General features: G+C 32.1%; 1 protein-coding gene across 3 annotated transcripts; it reads left to right on the forward strand.

Annotated features, from left to right (window-relative positions):
- Positions 1-486: 486 nt before the first annotated feature.
- LOC134687088 (zinc finger protein 239-like) lies at positions 487-10,126 on the forward strand. Of its 3 annotated transcripts, none has more exons than XM_063547066.1 (2): positions 487-581; positions 8,718-10,124. In XM_063547066.1, the coding sequence occupies exon 2, from the start codon at positions 8,763-8,765 to the stop codon at positions 9,810-9,812; it is 1,050 nt and encodes a 349-aa protein (XP_063403136.1). In that variant the 5' UTR covers positions 487-581; positions 8,718-8,762; the 3' UTR covers positions 9,813-10,124. The 3 variants fall into 3 exon arrangements, with proteins under 3 accessions (XP_063403136.1, XP_063403135.1, XP_063403137.1); XM_063547065.1 differs by having other exon boundaries at positions 508-594; positions 8,718-10,126; XM_063547067.1 differs by lacking the exon at positions 487-581 and adding an exon at positions 7,208-7,297 and having other exon boundaries at positions 8,718-10,126.
- The last annotated feature ends 9,831 nt before the right edge of the window (positions 10,127-19,957 follow it).

The raw sequence follows: 19,957 nt of genomic DNA on the forward strand, positions 1-19,957 counted from the left end.
GTCTTTTATGAAGCCATACATTAATTATTTATGTTGAACAAATCCCTTAAAGATTATGTATACATGGAATGACTACAACATTAATTATAGTGAACACTAGAACACACCCGTGAAATCGCGGGTCCGTGACTGAATTAAAGTATATATGCCTATGCGTAAGCCTTAGTAAGTAAGTAAGTAAATTTTATTTAGAGTCGGCATATATATTCATAATAACAAGAAAAAATGAGCTCTGGTGAGCTCTTTAACCGACTATTTTAGTATTGGTATTGACTGGTTGGTCGAGTATAAATTAATAATAATAAGATCGAGAAATAAGCTTTATAAGTTTAGACCGAGTCGGAATAGTATTTCATGACATAAGTTGAGCTATGATAATCTGTTAACAAACAATTGAACAAGCAGCGCTTCTGTGTACTGTTACACCTTAGCCAAATGATTAATCCCTATATACACAGTTTGATGGTTCGCCTGGCATAGGCGGAACTTACAGGTCAAGTAGGTCAGGGGACATGTAAACAGAAAGATAAAGTTGGTTTCTTTCCCTCGACTTATGATTCTCCCTTTGAAGAAAGTTAAAAGTGAGTAAACATGGTAAATAAAGAGAATAATGATTTATCTTATATTTTACAAACTTGAGTAAATACTATATGGGTAGACTTGATAATGTTTATAAAATATAGACTAAAGAATCTAGTATTGACTATTCAGCAGGTTGGGAACAAACCCCCTGGATGGTGATTATACCTGTATAGAGGGATAAACCTTCTTTAGAGGGATAAAATTATCCCTCTATAGAGGGGTATTTGTGTTTGCACTGGATTTAAAGCAAATTAGGGCAGAATGGCATTCTCTAATTATATTGGCTATAATCTCTAGCAGTAGGTGCATCAACATATGCACTTTACTAAAAATTGGGATAACCCGTTTTCTGCTAAAGTGATAAAACTGGAAATCTATTGTATACCTATCTGAACACCTGATCAACATCAAAAGGAATAGTTGACCTTTAAATTTCATGTTAAATCTAACAATAGAAATTCTGTTCAGTGAGGCATAAGTGAGTAGAATTTACCTGATCATCACAGCTTTCAATCATGGTGAACAATAGATTTTATATTTAGTCAGATAAGCAGCAGACTGGGCATGTGCATATTAAACTAAGTACATCAATTGGTGCATCAACTGTTGCAGGTTACTGCCATAATAAGTAGAGAATGCCATTCTGCCCTGTTTTGATGTAAATCCAATCTAAACAAAAATACCCCTCTATAGAGGGATAATTTTATCCCTCTATAGAAGGTTTATCCCTCTATACAGGTATAATCACCATAGAGAGGGTTTGTTCCCAACCTGTTCAGGTGCCCAGACTTACAGTTGAACTGGTCTAGCTGTTACATTGTATGTTTATGACAGAGACATATGATATATGTATTTATATATTTCCAGTTACGATTGAAAAATTATAAGACCGTTTGTTTTATGTTTATTTACTATACATTAGAATATGTGACAACTCTCCATCCATGTTAAAATGCATGAAAAGAATTGATCTAGATTTTAGGTCGGAGAAGTCAAAATAATTGATATAAACTAGGCACTGGCTACGGTTACATGAAAAATATTATTGTTACATTAATGAGTAAATGCCAGAATGCATGGTTGGGTAAGGAGCTGTTTAATTAAGAATGTGTAACCGGAGAGCATGTATCTATTCTACAAATTCATATCGTCACCACCGGGATTCGAACCCCGGTCGTCTAGGTGACAGTCAGTGCTTTAACCCACTGAGCCAAAGAATCGATTCCCTAGCTCAGTTGATTAAAACTGGCTATATATGTTCTACCTGTACTAAGGGGAAGCAACCCCGCTACACTATTCCCCCACCACAAGAGTCATCATATCTTCATATATGACTCTTCACAACACAAACCCTGGCTATACTCCAGATAACCATCGTGGATTTTTTAGTCAGGCGCCAAATGTAACAGGAGAGCACGTATCTATTCTACAAATTCATATCGTCACCACTGGGATTCGAACCCCGGTCGTCTAGGTGACAGTCAGTGCTTTAACCCACTGAGCCAAAGAATCGATTCCCTAGCTCAGTTGATTAAAACTGGCTATATATGTTCTACCTGTACTAAGGGGAAGCAACCCCGCTACAAATGTAACAATAATTATTGAGGCTATGGTTACATTGCATTATCATGATGATTGTTACATGAAAAACAGCAATGTATGATTGGACTAGTCATTGCTAGTAATATGTACTAAATAATAAAAGATGAAGACATTTCTGTTATATTTACAATACATCAGTACATACATTTATAAAATATTATTTATTAACTATTTTTTTTTATTTATAATGACAATTTCTACAAATCCAGTAAGTGAACAAAATTACGTCCTCCACGGATACGTGGCGTGTACATACAGAAGTTCTTAGTATTTAAGTAACAGTAAAAAAACTTTGCTTTTGATGTCTCGATTTGCGTCACGTTGTATAGCTGTATGAAATTTATGTCTTGATATTGTTTCAGTTTCGTTTAAAACACATCCGGTGTTTTCATTTTTTCACCCTAAACAAAATTGGTTCAAATTATAATGACAGTAATACATGTAATAAGAGTAGGTGTGAAGTTATATATAAATACTTAAAAAAAAAGTAAAACCATTGAGCTATATTTTTCGCCTTTGACACTCCTAATCTTGAGTTATCTTTAAGAACATCTTAACCATGAATACGTAAAACTACTCAAGTTATACACCATTTGTTGAATAATATATTTATTATTTATCAGTATTACAAGTATTGTTTAGTACATACATGACATATAAAAGAATTAAGCAACACAACTATCATGACTATAGAATATTTAAGTTTAATAAATCTAGCGTACATACATTGCTGTTTTTCTTGTAACAATAACATAATGTAAATGTAGCCTCAGTAATTACATGTATTGTTACATTTGTAATGAATCGGTTCCTCTCCCAACTTTGCATTCCGGCAATTAGTCTCAAATGTAACAATAATATTTTAATTATTGTTACATTTCCATGTAACCGTAGCCAGTGCCTATAGACTATAATTACATGAATGACGTCTGGCTTTTTTTTTTCTAACTGTAAATTGCAGAAAGGTATTAAAAGGTTTATATAAAATTGAGAATGGAAATGGGGAATGTGTCAAAGAGACAACAACCTAACCATAGAACAGACAACAGCAGAAGGTCACCTATACATCTTCAATACGTCTTTATTACATATGTACTTATTAGGTCTTTCTACCTTTCTTGTGGAAAGACCTATTGAATTTGTTCTGTTTTATATTTATTAGGTCTTTCCACCTTTCCGTGTGGAAAGACCTATTGAATTTGTTCTGATTATTTTTTTTTTCTTCCGCCTAATTTTTTTCTTGCGGTGTAAAAAAGTTTCAAAAGATGTCGCTTTCGTTTTTTTGTATATGATATCATACAGTCTATACGCTTTTGAAACTGACCCTGTTTAATCGAACACTTTTCTTTGTAAGAGTTATCTCCCCAAACACTGTTTTTCTTGTTATCAGATCTCCTCCGCAACCATAAAAGAAAGCGATAAATTTATTTTTCCAAATTGCTTGACCTCAGGATGTGGTCCGAGAACACAATTAATTCGTAGTGCATTTCTTTTAGAACATAAATGAAAATTAAAAAAATCCCACCTGCGCTTTCTCAATGAAATTTTTACAGTGTGTTGTACTACTTTTGGGACAAGTTATATCAAAATTATAGAAAACTTCATCGCCTCTAACTCAAAATATGGACAATTTTGTGTTTAGGGTGTCTTGAAATCTTTTGACAGCTTCCGAAGTGCTAATTTTTAACCTTTTTCAGCTGGACCAAATCACTACTTTCCTGTAAAATTCTGGACCCAAATTTTTTTACAGTGTAATTTCACCCCACTTCTTACAATTTGAGGCATTAAACATGGAGAAATAAATTTGGAAGAGGTATAAAAATTATTGGCAAGTAACCCACTGTTAACAATAGGGACTATATTCGTGAACAACGAAAATCAAGGGACGACAATTGTGGTCTCGGACCTAATAGGATAGAAAGAGTTGACAAATCTTAAAAAAACTTGGTGTGACCAAAGCTTAATAAATTATAACACTGCTTGCAAAGTTTCATAACAATAGGATATATATTACAGACAATATGTTAAATTCTATACTCATCTTTGTGTGTTAAATTTTGACGTTAAAATTGAATAATTTCAACTATCAACATTTTGGGCTTTGAAAATTAAAATATTGCCAAAAAATACTTTTTAAATGCTCTAATATATCATTTATTATGTACTTAAAGCAATAGAGTACTCATTTGATTTATGAGACTTAGCATAATTATTCAAAAGTCAAATTTATATCAGCCTGGGCCTAAAAATTAAGGTTTTTCAATGAAAGGGGGCCTTACATGAAGATGTAATTTTTTCCAGCAATTTTAAATTTGTGAAGCTTTTTGGTTATAAATAATCCTTACAAATGTATTGAATGTACTTTAAATGGAAAGAAAAGTCACAAATAACACATGATATTTGTTTAGAGGGTCTTAAGCCAAGTAAGACTGGAAAAAAATAAGGGTCAATTTAGGCCGTGCCACATATTTAGATTAAAAAATGCATATTGAGGCTATAAGAAATACAAAATTGTGTCTTTTTTATCATTTCTATACACATGTGACATGATACAACAAATCTGAGCACAAAAAGGCTCTTGCAATTCACTTTTCTTACAGACAGTATGGTCTGATACAAAGAGTTTTGCCTTTTTAATGAAAAACTTGAATGCAATTTTAGTCTCAACAGGCTTATATTTAAACCACTTGCTATCCTACATAAGAAAAGAAAGATATTATGTGAGATGGAACAGGTACAATAGACATTGTAAAGTGCTTTTGATACAAATTTAGTGAGATCTTGATTGTGGACTTCAAATTTTATGTACCAAGAACCCCACTTTTGACTTCATCCAAACAGGGCGTTAGACAAGGGTCATTTATACAACACATTTTGTACATATTGTCTGAGATAATCTTCTTTTCTGTAGATTCTGAGTTCATAAACAAGTAAAAGAACAAGATAAAGGCATAGAAACACAAGTATTGACACATGAAAACCTGTCAGATAGAAAGTCAGGATGCCATGTTTGCATCAATATTGAAAAAGCCTTAAAATGCGTATTTTGACCATAAAATGCTAAAATTGGTCATTTTTGCAGAACTTCTATAAAATAAAAGTTTAAATCCCTTAGTTTCATGCTATTTGACAAATTGACACCACCAAATCATTTAGGGAAGTTGCCAACGTACAGATTCTATATTTACAGACTTCACCTCTTAGGTCCGAGAACACAATTAATTCGTAGTGCATTTCTTTTAGAACATAAATGAAAATTAAAAAAATCCCACCTGCGCTTTCTCAATGAAATTTTTACAGTGTGTTGTACTACTTTTGGGACAAGTTATATTAAAATTATAGAAAACTTCATCGCTTCTAACTCAAAATATGGACAATTTTGTGTTTAGGGTGTCTTGAAATCTTTTGACAGCTTCCGAAGTGCTAATTTTTAACCTTTTTCAGCTGGACCAAATCACTACTTTCCTGTAAAATTCTGGACCCAAATTTTTTTACAGTGTAATTTCACCCCACTACTTACAATTTGAGGCATTAAACATGGAGAAATAAATTTGGAAGGGGTATAAAAATTATTGGCAAGTAACCCACTGTTAACAATAGGGACTATATTCGTGAACAACGAAAATCAAGGGACGACAATTGTGGTCTCGGACCATGTTACATAAACTTTTCACCGAAGCTTTACGAAGACTCCATATGAGAGTTATTTCCCCTTTTGTATTGAAATAAATGAAATAAATTTGTTACTGGAAAACCATAAGAGATAGAGGCCTAGGGTCTTTTGATTTGAGGTCCTTGGTCCAAAAAAATTAAAATGAGGACAAGGTCAAAGGTCAAGGTCATGTTCAAAAATATGATTTTGGCTTGTTATCTCTTATTTTTGGAAATCATATAAGATATAGACAAAATATTTTCACAAGATGTGTGTTGCGACATGGCGTAACATGTAAATTTTAGTTAAAAGGGTACGTAAACATTTGACGCGACTTTTCCCCCCTTTTATATCTTATATTAGTTGTATGGTAATATAACTCATTAACAATATAAAGTAGAGGCCTGGGGTCTTTTGATTTTAGGTCCTTAGTTGTTGACCTTGAAATTGAGCTCAAGGTCATAGACAAAATTCACGTTCTAGATTTTGACCTTTGCCTTTATCTCATATGTATAAATGATAAAGACATGGGACTTTTTGCAATAGGTTGCAAGCAATGTGAACTTGTAAAAGCCAACCGGAAGTGACCTTTGGTTAACCGGAAGTAGCTATTTTTTGTTCTAAATTAATGTTAAAGTATGTAGAACCATATATTTTTGGAATCAGTGTCAATTAAACTATCAAACTATACCGGAAATAACAACATTTGAACCGGAAGTAAACAATTATCTTCCTTATCTATATTTTTTTCCATAGAAACAATATATTTTTGGAATAAGCGTTCAACAAGATGTCATTTGACCCTACAACTGACATTTAAAACCAAATTTTATTATTTTCATTTAAAAAATCCTTACTGTTGGAAAGACCATCAATGGTTCTTTGAACAATTGGTTTTTAATTTTTTTTTTTTTTCTTCTGCCTAATTTTTTTCTTGCGATGTAAAAATGTTTCAAAAGATGTCGCTTAGTTTTTTTGTATATGATATCATACTGTCTATACGCTTTTGAAACTTACCCTGTTTAACCGAACACTTTTTTTTGTAAGAGTTATCTCCCCAAACAGTGTTTTTTTTGTTATCAGATCTCCTCTGCAACTGTAAAAGAAAGCGACAAATTTATTTTTCTAAATTGCTCGTTATATCCTCAGGATGTTACGTTTTATTTTCACCAAAGCTTTACGAAGACTCCATATGAGAGTTATTTCCCCTTTTGTAATGTAATAAATGAAATAAATTTGTTACTGGAAAACCATTAGTGATAGAGGCCTAGGGTCTTTTGATTTGAGGTCCTTGGTCCACAAAAATGAAAATGAGGTCAAGGTCAAAGGTCAAGGTCATGTTCAAAAATATGATTTTGGCTTGTTTTCTCTTATTTTCAGAAATCCTATAAGATATCGACAAAATATTTTCACAAAATGTGTGTTGCGACATGGCGTAACACGTAAATTTTAGTTAAAAGGGTACGTAAACATTTGATGCTACTTTTCCCCCCTTTTATATCTTATATTAGTTGTATGGTAATATAACTCATTAACAATATAAAGTAGATTGATTGATTGATTGTTGGTTGCTTAATGTCCTAAAGTAGAGGCTTGGGGTCTTTTGATTTTAGGTCCTTGGTTGTTGACATTGAAATTAAGCTCAAGGTCATAGACAAAATTAACGTTCAAGATTTTGACCTTTGCTTTTACCTCATATGTATACATGATAAAGACATGGGACTTTTTGCAATAGGTTGCAAGCAATGTGAACTTGTTAAAGCCAAAAGGAAGTGACTTTTTGTTTACCGGAATTAGCTATTTTTTGTTCTAAATTTATGTAAAAGTATGTAGAACCATATATTTTTGCAATCAGTGTCAATTAAACTTTCAAACTACACAGGAAATAACATCATTTGAACCGGAAGTAAACAATTATCCAGGGCTCACACTACTTCAGAATTATAGGGAGAAGTGACTTCTCTTTTTGAAACTGATAGGGAGAAGTGGTGAGATTTGAAAGAGAAGTGGTCATTCCTGCGGTGCGTTACAATGTTTGGATTTTACTGTAGTATAAACGGTCATTTGTAAATATAATATTCTTTTTATATTGTTCAATTTTATCTGAGTATTCAATTAAAGTAACATTTCAAATTTAAAGTTGTTTACATTTTACTAAGGGCCTTGTGAGAAACTACCAACTAAATATCAAGCACTAAAATTTTTTTTTTTTTTTAAAAAGGTAAAGAAATTATAAAATAACAATTACAATTTAATTAAAAACTAGCTTGTGTATGAAATTCAGTGTTTCTCATCAAAAGATATATAAAGGTAAGCTGGGCCATAATATATTGACATTAGTGTTATAGTCCAAGAGTTAAGCAACTTTACAATAGTTTACAACAATCCATTTAAATTATAGGGAATGATATACACCAATCAATAATGAGTTTATCTTTTAATGCGTGTGGAATGCGTAATTTTCCCTTTTGTGATCAATATTCTTCTGTCAGCTGTTCCATCCGTGCGTCCGTAGTAATTTTTGTAAAAATACGGATTTCGGTCATAGCTGGTCCGTTTCCGATCCGTAGTTTAGAAATCGGTCAATGGCGGACGATTGCAAGAAAATTTACAAAAATAAACGATGTTTGACAAGTTATTTGGAAAGGATCATGACGTTTTTAATGCAATAAAAAGATAATTTATCTCCCTTATCCTTAATTTTTCCAATGAAACCATAAATTTTTGGAATCAGCGTTCAACAAGCTGTCACTTGACGCTACAACTGACATTTGAACCCAAATTTTAATATTTTCATATCCAAAATCCTTACTGGTGGAAAGACCATCAATGGTTCTTTGAACAATTGGTTTTTAATTATATATTGGTTTGTTCCTTACAGAGTTGTATAAGAACACACTGGCTGAAGATAAACATTATCAATAAGATGTCAGAGAGAGGAGAGGATTTAGTCACACTCAACAGTACTCCACAGAGACACATAAACACACTGCCTGGTAAAACACTTCATAAATGTGATGTGTGTGCAATAGAATTTCCTCAAGGTAGTCAATTAAAGAGACACGTGAGAACACATACAAGTGATAACCCCATGGACTGTGATATATGTGGTAAAGAGTTCAGTCAGCTTCGTTATTTACAAAGACACAAGAGAACACATAATGGTGACCAACCTCATCACTGTGATATATGTGGTAAACGATTTAGTCAGCGTGGTAATTTACGGAGACACATGACAATACATACAGGTGACAGACCTTATGTCTGTGATGTATGTGGTAAAGGGTTTAGTGATCAATGCACTTTACAGAGACATTCGAGAATACACACAGGTTATAAACCTCATAACTGTGATGTATGTGGGAAACGATTTACTCTGCTTGGAACTTTACAAAGACACATGAGAATACATACAGGTGATATACCATATGAATGTGATATATGTGGTAAAGGGTTTAGTCGGCCTAATGATTTACAGAGACACATAAGAACACACACAGGTGATAAACCTCATGGCTGTGATGAATGTGGTAAACAATTTAGTCTGCTTGGAACTTTACAAAGACACATGAGAATACATACAGGTGATATACCATATGAATGTGATATATGTGGTAAAGGGTTTAATAGGCCTACGGAGTTACAGAGACACATGAGAACACATACAGGTGATAAACCTTATGACTGTAATGACTGTGGTAAACGGTTTAGTCAGCTTGGAAGTTTAAAAAGACACATGATTACACATACACAGGATACAGGTGAAAAACCTCATGGCTGTGATGAATGTGGTAAACGGTTTAGGCAGCCTCGTTATTTACAAATACACATGAGAACACATATAGGTGATAAACCTCATTGCTGTGATGTATGTGTTAAAGGATTTAGTAGGCCTAAGGAGTTACAGAGACACATGAGAACACATACAGGTGAAAAACTTGTTGACTTTGATGTATGTGGTAAAGATTTCAGTTGACTTGGTTATTTACAGACTCACGTGAGAACACATACAGGGGATAAACCTCATAAATGTGATGTATGTGGAAAAGGGTTTAGTGATCCTGGTAATTTCAAGAAACATATAAAAATACATTTGTACATACAGGTAAAACATGTAAACCTGAAATTTGAGATGGCAAAGATTTTAGACAATTTAGCAGTGTAAAAGGAAGTATAAGCATACATAACATGCAATTAACCTGATGCCAGTAGTGTATATGGTACAGATTTTGAAAAGTCAGAAATGTTTAATACTTATTGACATAACAGATACATGTTATATTAAGCTTTTGGCACTCTTTTTGGTGTTATTTGTGCTTTTATAATAAAAATTAACTTCATAAAAGTGGTGTATTTGTTTAAGGGTTTTGCTCGCTTAGTAATTCAAAGAAACACATAAGAACACATGATTGTGATGTATGTTGCATATAGTTAAATCATCTTCATGATCTTAGTAATTTAAGGAGACATATGCAAATACATACATGTACAGGTATAACACATGTACAAGCGAAACATATAAATTTCACATTTGTTATGTTTGTGGTAAATGATTTTTAACAAGCTTAGTAATTCAAAGGAACATATAAAAACTCACACAGGCGATAAAAATCATCACTGTTGATGTATATCATGTAAATGGTAAACAATGGTAAAGGTTGAGGTCGACGTTGGGATTTACAGAGGCTCACGAGAAAACACAGGCAATAAACCTCATGACTGTGAAATATGTGGGAAAGGGTTTAGTCATCTAAGTGATTTAAAGAGACATTAAATTAGAATATGCATACCACTTAAATTTTTCGTACAGATACAGCATGTAACGTAACGGTACCCAAATTGCACCTATTTAGCAAAACTAGCAGTGGCAATCTTACAAGATTTCCTAGAGACTAAACACGTTGTAGTTTTATGATCCGATAGTATGCATGTCTCACAACATAGGTAGATATATTTAGATACAGGTATACACAAAACGTTTACAGTATTTTTCAAAAGATGAAGTGTTTACTGAAAAAGCAAAATGTACTGAAACGTCATCTTTTTAAAATTTATAGCAGATACAATATGTTTCAAGTTTCCATTTCTTAAAAAAAATAGAGTAAGCATGGACAAATATCCAATTGTTGAAAATATTTGAAAAAAATAAACAAAAGTTCTGTCATGTCTGTTATTCGACAATAACGACGCAAATTTAATCATGGATGCAATTTGGGTACTCCTCATTACAGAATCATTGATGATTTGGAGGTAAGTTCAGACCAATATTTCTATGATTCCATATACATTGAAAATCAAATTGGTGTACCTATAAAATTAAGAAGGATACATCTACAAAATAAACACAAAATGTAAATTTTTGTCTCGATCGCAAAAAAAACGTAGTTGAAAAAACTGTCAAAATAGGTGCAATTTGCGTACCGTCACGTTATAGGCAAAACATGATAATCTCGCATTTGTAAAAATGTATGAAAGTACATACAGACAAATTATAACCTTATAACTGTAGTGTATGAGGTACGTTTTTTTGCTTATATATTGGTGAGTTTTGGATGTGTCTATGGGCCACTCGATATCTCTCGGCCGGAAGTCGGAATAAAATTCTCGGAACGTCTCGAAAGTTATCGGTAATTTGTACAGGTTGTTGTCTACGTCTTTCATATGGTCATTTGATGGCCCTTGACGACGCAATTATATTTGTTTTAAAACGACCACTGTACACTGTTTGTATCTGGGTCAATTATAACGTGGTATTGTCTGTTGTCTTGATAACATGTAATCTAATTATGTTTGAAAATTTAACCACGGGAATCGCTGTGTATTTCATCACAGCCTTACGGGAGAGAACATTCTGGTTAAAATATTAATATTAGATCTGAAAACAGAAAGATAATATTCTTATCAAAAGTATTTAATTCAATCAGTATCAAAGAAATATATACAAATAATTATATACTGTATTTATGTTTTCTTTTAGAAACTAACAATGATTGAAATCAGAATATTTTCACAGCTGCAATTAAGAAATGAAGTATTTTATATATGACGAGATACTCTTCTTTGACATTTTTGAATATTCATTTGTAAAGGAAACAAAAAAAATGAATCTAAATAAATTCTTACATCCTACAAAAAAAATGATTAAAAACAATAATCATTATATTTCTACGTTAATTATTTCATACCATTTTAGTATTTAGGTTTTGTGAGTATTAATTATTTATATTTTTGTATTGTAATATATCCATAAAACGGAAAGTAAGATAAATTTATTAAATTTTTAATTTTAAACGGTCGTGAATAAAATACCTGTGTGTATTCAATTCATAAAGCATGATTTTAAATCCTTGCAGCCCACAACAACCGTAAAAAAAGTTTACAATAATCTCAACAAAATTTAATTACAAACATAATGTTGATTATTTCATATACTGTCTAAGTGCGGATTTAGAAGTCTTTGCTTATATTTTGTATAGTAATATATTCACATAGCGGAATGTAAGAATTTAAAAAATCGATAAATAAAATGTCCATCCGTAAAAACTTGAGGTTCGTGTTCATTGGTATTATATATATTCAAAATAATTTGAAAAAAAATACTAACAGGAACGTTAGTTTATTATAAAATTTTAATTCAATTTTTGTTCTTATGTTTTAATAGTTTAACCTTTTAGCATCTACATATTTGTACTATGGTACGGTTCTAAAAATTGAATTCATTGTTTTGACCAACTATCCTACACGTCTACATTCATTCACATTATAGATCACATTTCAAACGCACACTATCGGTTTGCGTTCTCAAAAATTCCGGATAAAATGTCAATTAATCTGGGGTCAAAACATTTAATGTGGGCCGTTTGACATTCGAATTCGACTATTAGATTAAAATATGTGATGACACAAATGCGTATTCTTTTCCTAAGTATCAGTGAGATGCTTTCCATTTACTATTTCGTGCGCTAAAAGATTATTTACATGCAATACTATTAAATTCTCTCGTGAAAGCTTATTTTCGTTTTCGTTATTTAAATTCAGGACATGGCAGAAAGAGTTTTACATGTGACTTGCAAGCACGGTCATCATTACTTATGGTATTCTGACATACAATTTCTGCCATGAGTAAAGACAGCTTCAAATACGAGTTGAGAATGGAAAGGCATTCATGTAGGAAACAAAATATAAAGGTATGATAGATAACACAATAAATGCATCCACAATTCTAGATTATAAGCAAACTGAGTGCATAAATTTATATTGCGATAAGTTTGTGAAATTTGCATAAGTCATCCGGTTAGTAGAAATTAGGATTTGTCAAAGGGTTATAATCGGGAAAATTATGAACATTCCCAAGTAATAGATAAAATAGCCGAGCTTTAAAATAACTATTAAAATAGAAGCTGTAAATATATACTTTCAACTGGCTTCTATTCACATTCAATTATTTCAATTCAAATGCAAACACAAATTCAACAACGATCATTGATGACCCTGCAGTCAGCGGTCTTGGGTTCATGTATTGCTTTTTCTTTTTTTAAAGACAGCAACTTGTTTTAACTTAGATCATGTACATACTGACATGAAAACATTTACAGGAGATTAACTCCTGACTATGGTGTGCGGTAAATGGTTTAGCTAGTAGCTAGCTTAGAAATGTAAAGAGACAAACAAGTTGCTTTCTTTAAAAAAAAGAAAAGCAATACATAAACCTAAGACCGCTGACTGCCGGTTCACCCAAAGATTGTTGCTGAATTTGTATTTGCTTTTGAATTGAAATAATCAAGTGACTGTGAATAGAAGAAGCCAGTTGAAAGTATATATTTACAGCTTTTATTTGAATAGTTATTTTAAAGCTCGACTATTTTATTTATTACTTTTGAATGTACATAATTTTTCCGCTTATAACCTGACCCTTTGGCAAATCCTAATTTCGGATGACTTATGCAAATCGCACAAACCTATCGCACTATAAATTTATGCACTCAGTTTGCTTTATAATCTGGAATTCTAGATGCATTTATTTTATCTATCATATCTATAATTTGATTTCTACATGAATGCCTTTATATTCTCAACTCGTATTTGAAGCTGTCTTTACTTATGATAGATGTTGTATGCGGTGAAACCTAAAGCATGCAATTGATTCGGACCTCGTATGAAGAGACTTATTTTGGTCTCATGAAACATCTCAAATTTTAAGGATATCCTGATTTTACTTAAATCAATTCAAACATTCTACAGGGAAACTCAGTTTTGCGGAAGAATTTCTTAATTCAGGAGTTTATGAATACCTTTACGCACAATAAATGATGTACGCCAGATACGAGTTAAGTCTACAAAAAAAGCATCAGTAACGCTCGAATGAAAAAAGTTAAAAGGTTAAATACATTTCAAAGTTAAGGAATGCATATCTTGGGAAGACAATCCTTAGCTTTTCAAAAAGGTCAAAGCTTATAATAGGAACGTGACTCAAAAAAGGAACAAAAGAGAAACAACTCGAGGTCAAGTTGGTGATGATGACCGTGCTTGAAAGTCGCATGTACAGCTCTTTCTGTCGTGTCCTGAATTTAGAACGAAAATACGCTTTCACGAGTGAATTTAATAGTATTACATGCAAGTAGTATTTTAGAGCACGAAATAATAAATAGAAAGCACCTCACTGATACTGAGGAAAAGAATACGCATTTGCGTCGTCACATACTAGTATCTTAATATAATAGTTGAATTCGAATGTCAAACGGCCTACATTAAATTGTTTGACTCCGGATTCATTGACATTTTATCCGGAATTGAGAAAATAGTGTGCTTTTGAAATGTGATCTATAATGTGAATAAATGAAACCAATCAAGACGTGTAAAGGATTGTTGGTCAACACAAGGAGGTCAATGAATAAAATTTTCAAACCGGTAACATAGTACAAATATGAAGATGCTATAAGGTTAAACTATTAAAACAAACAACCAAAAATTAAATCAAAATTCTATAATAAAACTTACGTTACTGTTAGTATTTTTTTTCAAATTCTTTTGAATATATATAATATTAATAAACACGAATGTCCAGTATTTACGGATGGACATTTTATTTATCGAATGAATCTATAAATCTTTATTTTAAATTCTAACGATTCCACTTTGTGAATATATTACTATACAAAATATAAGCAAAGACTTCTAATTCCATACTGAAACAGTATAAAATAATAAATTTTATGGTTGTAACTGAATTTTGTTGTGATTATTGTAAATTATTTTTACGGTTTTTGTGACCTGCAAGGATTTAAAATCATGCTTGATGAATTGAAAACACACAAGAACATTTTTATTTACGATCGTTTAAAATTTATATATTTACTAAATTTATCTTACTTTCCGTTTTCTGGTTCTATTATTGATATATTACAATACCAAACAAATAATAATAATTACCCATAAAAGCTAAATACTAAAATGGTATGAAAAAATTAACGTAGAAATATAATGGTTATTGTTTATAAACATTTTTTTTTGTAGGATGCAAAAAATTATTTAGATTTAATATTAATGTTTTCTTTACAAATGAATATTTAAAAATACCAAAGCAAAGTACATTTTATCTTGTCACATAAAATACTTATTTCTTAATTGCAACTCTGAAAATATTCTGATTTCAATCATTGTCAGTTTCTTCAGAAACATAAATACAGTATATATTGTGTATACATTTCTTTGATTCTGATTGAATAAAATACTTTGTATAAGAAAACTCTTTCTGTTTTCCGATCTAATACTAGTATTAATATTATAACCAGAAAATTCTCTTCCGTAAGTCTATGATGAAATACACAGTATCCCGTGGTCGAATCTTCAAAAAAATTAGTTTACATGTTATCGAGACAACAGACAATACCACGTTATAATTGACCTAGATACACACAGTGTACAGTGGTAGTTTTAAAACAAATATAATTGCATCTTTAAGGACCATTAAGAGACCATATCCAAGGAGTACAATCAAAATCACGTGATGGATATACACAAACCGGAAGTAACAGTCGAGCAGACCGCTTGAAAGGTAAGTAGTCGTATTTACTTGTTTATATCAATAAAATTTAATAAATAAGATAGTGCACCGAATGTCGGATACTATCTAGTTTTGAAATACACAATTATCCATGCTGGAAACCGTGAAGTTAATGCTAACACTTCGACACAGTTATCCGTCGAAAATTTGGAACTGTGTCGAAGTGTTTGCAATAACTGCACGCTTTCTAGCAAAATCAATTATGTATTTTAAAACTACATACTATCTGACATTCGGTGTGCCAACATATTAATCAAAATCTAATAGATATACAATGCAACCACTTACCTTTCAAGCGGTAAGTTTGACTGTAACTTCCGGTGTGTGTATATCTATCACGTGGTTTTGATTGTACCCCTTGATATCAAAGACGTAGATAACAACCTGTTAAGACCTGTATAAATGACCGAAAACATTCGAGACTTTCCGAGAATTTTCTTCTGACTTCCGGCCGAGAGATATTGAATGGCCCATATACACATCCAAAACTCGCCAATATATAAGCATGAACCCCTTAGGGGGTTTATGCAATGAGAACACATACAGGTGGTTAATCTCGAGAAGGTTTGGTAAAGATTTTAATCAGCGTGTTGACTCAAAGAGATAGTTTGCGTAGACTCATGATAAATCATTAGTGATAACTCAGTGGCGGATCCAGAATTTTTCATCAGTGGGGGCCCACTGGCTGCCTAAGAGGGGCCCCGATTTCGTCACGCCTCAGTGAGTCCTATATAAGCAACCAATTTTTTTTTCTCAAAAGGGGGGGACAGGCCCCCTGCCCCCTCCTCAATCCGCATTTGATAACTTACTTGTAAATAGATCACATATTAGTGATAAATTACCGACACATGAGAACACATTCTAGTGATAATTTGCATAGACATATGAGACACATATTAATTTTAAAAGCATGATACCTGTTTTGATTCTATTGTGATGTTGTCGGTCTCTTTAAACAGTCAAGGGTCTAACTTAAATAAGTTATTAGAGGAAAAAGCATACATGTTGTTATTGTGGGCAAAAATTAAAAAAACAACTGTGATAACATATGTAAGTTACATTACATGTTTCAAACGGAAAATATACAACCTTTGTTTTGTTAAATTTTTCTCAAGTTCTATTGATATTATAATTTTCTTTAAGTATACTATAAATCTTTGCAAAGATATAACAGCTCATAGTTTACCAATCATGCAAAGTACACCTTTGTTATTACAGAAAATATATTCCTGCAATAACAAAAGGGTGTTATTACAGCTTCTCTATATCTCTTTAAAGGCTTTGTTCTGACTTGCATAACAATGTATTTCAATTCATTGTAAGTAATGATGATCAGAGCTTGTAATGAGGCACTGCGCAAGATTCCAAGTGTCTCATTTACTCTCATATGCTTAGTTTGCTGTCTCATTGATTTATCATGGTTAATCAAAATTGTATTAGGGCCATAATAAATAATAGGTTTGTTTGCCCAAACGCTACCTACCCAGAAAAAAGCTGCCTACTCAAATTCTTTTATTGTCCTGATTTGAAGAAGTTTTTTTTTAATCAAATAGGCATGAAGACTAATAAACATCTAGTACTTCAATTTAAAAAAAAAAAAAAAAAATGCCTACCTACCTACCTACCCACTATCTCAACCTTTGGGTAGGGTTTGGGCAAACCAAAATATTTTTAAGTGTGGCCTAATGGAATAAGAAAATTAGTTATCAAGGTAATATTTTAAGCTACTGCGCAAAATTTTAAGAATACCCAAGTGCTCATTAAAGATAAAATATTTATGATATATTTAACTGATAACAAACATAATTATGTTATTACAGACTAAGGAAAACAGAGTAGACAACGTACTCATGAAAGTGTCTGAAATAACATATGCATGTTATTTTTCTCTGATAACTTATTTAAGTAAGACCATTGACTGTAAAATAAAATATGATTTTAATTTCATTTCTTTTATTGTATGATAGTTCATCCCGGTATTTTACTATGTTATAGCATAAATTGATTGATCAGTGTATGTTTCGTCAATTTCATCATGTTCATCATTACGAAGTCCATTTTTGTCGAATGTCACAGTATACAGGACTGACATAGGTATATTACTATCAGGCGGCAGCGTCAACTATTTGAATAAAGCTTTATATTTCAGATGGTAGAAAAAATTATCCCACTTTAATATTTTAATGTGAACTTCTTACTTCTTAAGAGTAATATAATACTATATATGGTATATGGGTTCCTTGCAACGTACGTTTACATGTTCGCCAGACAGAAATCACTCGACCTCTACCTCATTTCATGGACCAGTGATCAAGGTTAAAGTTATGTGGTTAGGTCCGTTTCTCAATTACTGTATTCAGCAGGATAACAATATATGTTGTATGGAATGAATGAAATGGGTGGATGTCAGTTTTGCATGTTTCATCTGATATTGGCCTTATTTTATTGGTTCATTGGTTAAAGTTCTTTGAAGCTCACCTTGCCTATAGGGCTAAGTGAGCTTTTTTATCACTTGGCGTCCGTCGTACGTCGTCGTCTGTAAACTTTTACAAAAATCATCTCCTCTGAAACTACTGATATATAATCAATTGTGTCCAAATACTAGCGAAAACAGAGAAACAGGATTTCGATAGAATGCAATTTTTAATTACATTTCAATTGCTACAAATAATATATATTAAACACTGAATCTTTATTATCAACAACTTTTTCGCCTGAATATCTAAAAAAATCCTGAAACAAAACCCATTGTGGCTAATGCCTATGTGAAAATCAAAACCTATGGAATTCGAACAGTTGACGAAAAAGCACTCTTAGTTTCCTGCAGCAAAACAAATACGTTCAGGGAAGTCACCTGAGAAAGAATAAACCAAAAATGTGAAAACTGATATTTAAAACAATATCAAGAAGGTGTGGCACGTTTGCAGATAGATAACTCGCCAGCACCAGAGATAAACCAAGTAGAAATTAACAAGTTACCCTACTATATTCAAATATGAGCATATCGAATCTATCATAGTTCGCTATAGAGTTTACTGAAATGACAAATGTTTAACAGTTCAAACAAGACAAATAATGGATTGACTTAATTATGTACAAAGTATTTAACGAAAAGTACACAAGATATTCACACAGACGACAACAAATTAATTCGAGGCTTATGACTTTGGATTGAGACATTAAGTTTTGTAAAATAGAGTATATTAATCAGTTGAAAGTATTACTGATTGGATCGATATATTTACAAAATCACTAAATACAGAAATACGTTATAGATAATGCACATTTCAAGGGGTTTCTGATCGTAGAACACACCGAGGGGTGTCAGAAATAAACAAATGAAAGACCGACCGTAAGGAAGTCTTTCGTTTGGCAAGCTTGACAACTCGAGGTGTGTTCTACGCTAAGAAAATCCTTGACATATGCATTATCTGACTTTTATACCATTAACAAAGGTTATTTTCATAAAGATTTGCAACATTTAGCATCTTATTTTGCGGACCACACTAAAGTGTAATAATCCTTTCTAATTCGTTCAGGTTTAAATACGCCCTTAAGCTTTTTTAGGGTGTGAAATAAAACTCACACCTTAATCTAGATATAAACCTCAGAAAAGAGGGACGAAAGATACCAAAGGGACAGTCAAACTCATAAATCTAAAACAAACTGACAACGCCATGGCTAAAAATGAAAAAGAAAAACAGAAAAACAATAGTACACATGACACAACATAGAAAACTAAAGAATAAACAACACGAACCCACCAAAAACTAGGGGTGATCTCAGGTGCTCTGGAAGGGTAAGCAGATCCTGCTCCACATGCGGCACCCGTCAGAAGTTATTATGAATTTACAATAAAATATTACTGTAACTGGATGAATTTGTACCATCCGATATCGGTTTAAGAATACAAGACACTTTGTAAGTAATTTACTGTACAAACTTAGTTTATTGAAAGGGAGGCTATGTTATTATTTTTTCTTTCTATCAGTTATGAATTTTCTATCCTATTAAAATGATTATTATTTCAACAATTTTAACTGAATGGAATATGGAAT

The sequence above is a fragment of the Mytilus trossulus genome, chromosome 10, assembly GCF_036588685.1.
Source record: "Mytilus trossulus isolate FHL-02 chromosome 10, PNRI_Mtr1.1.1.hap1, whole genome shotgun sequence".
Taxonomy (NCBI): domain Eukaryota; kingdom Metazoa; phylum Mollusca; class Bivalvia; order Mytilida; family Mytilidae; genus Mytilus; species Mytilus trossulus.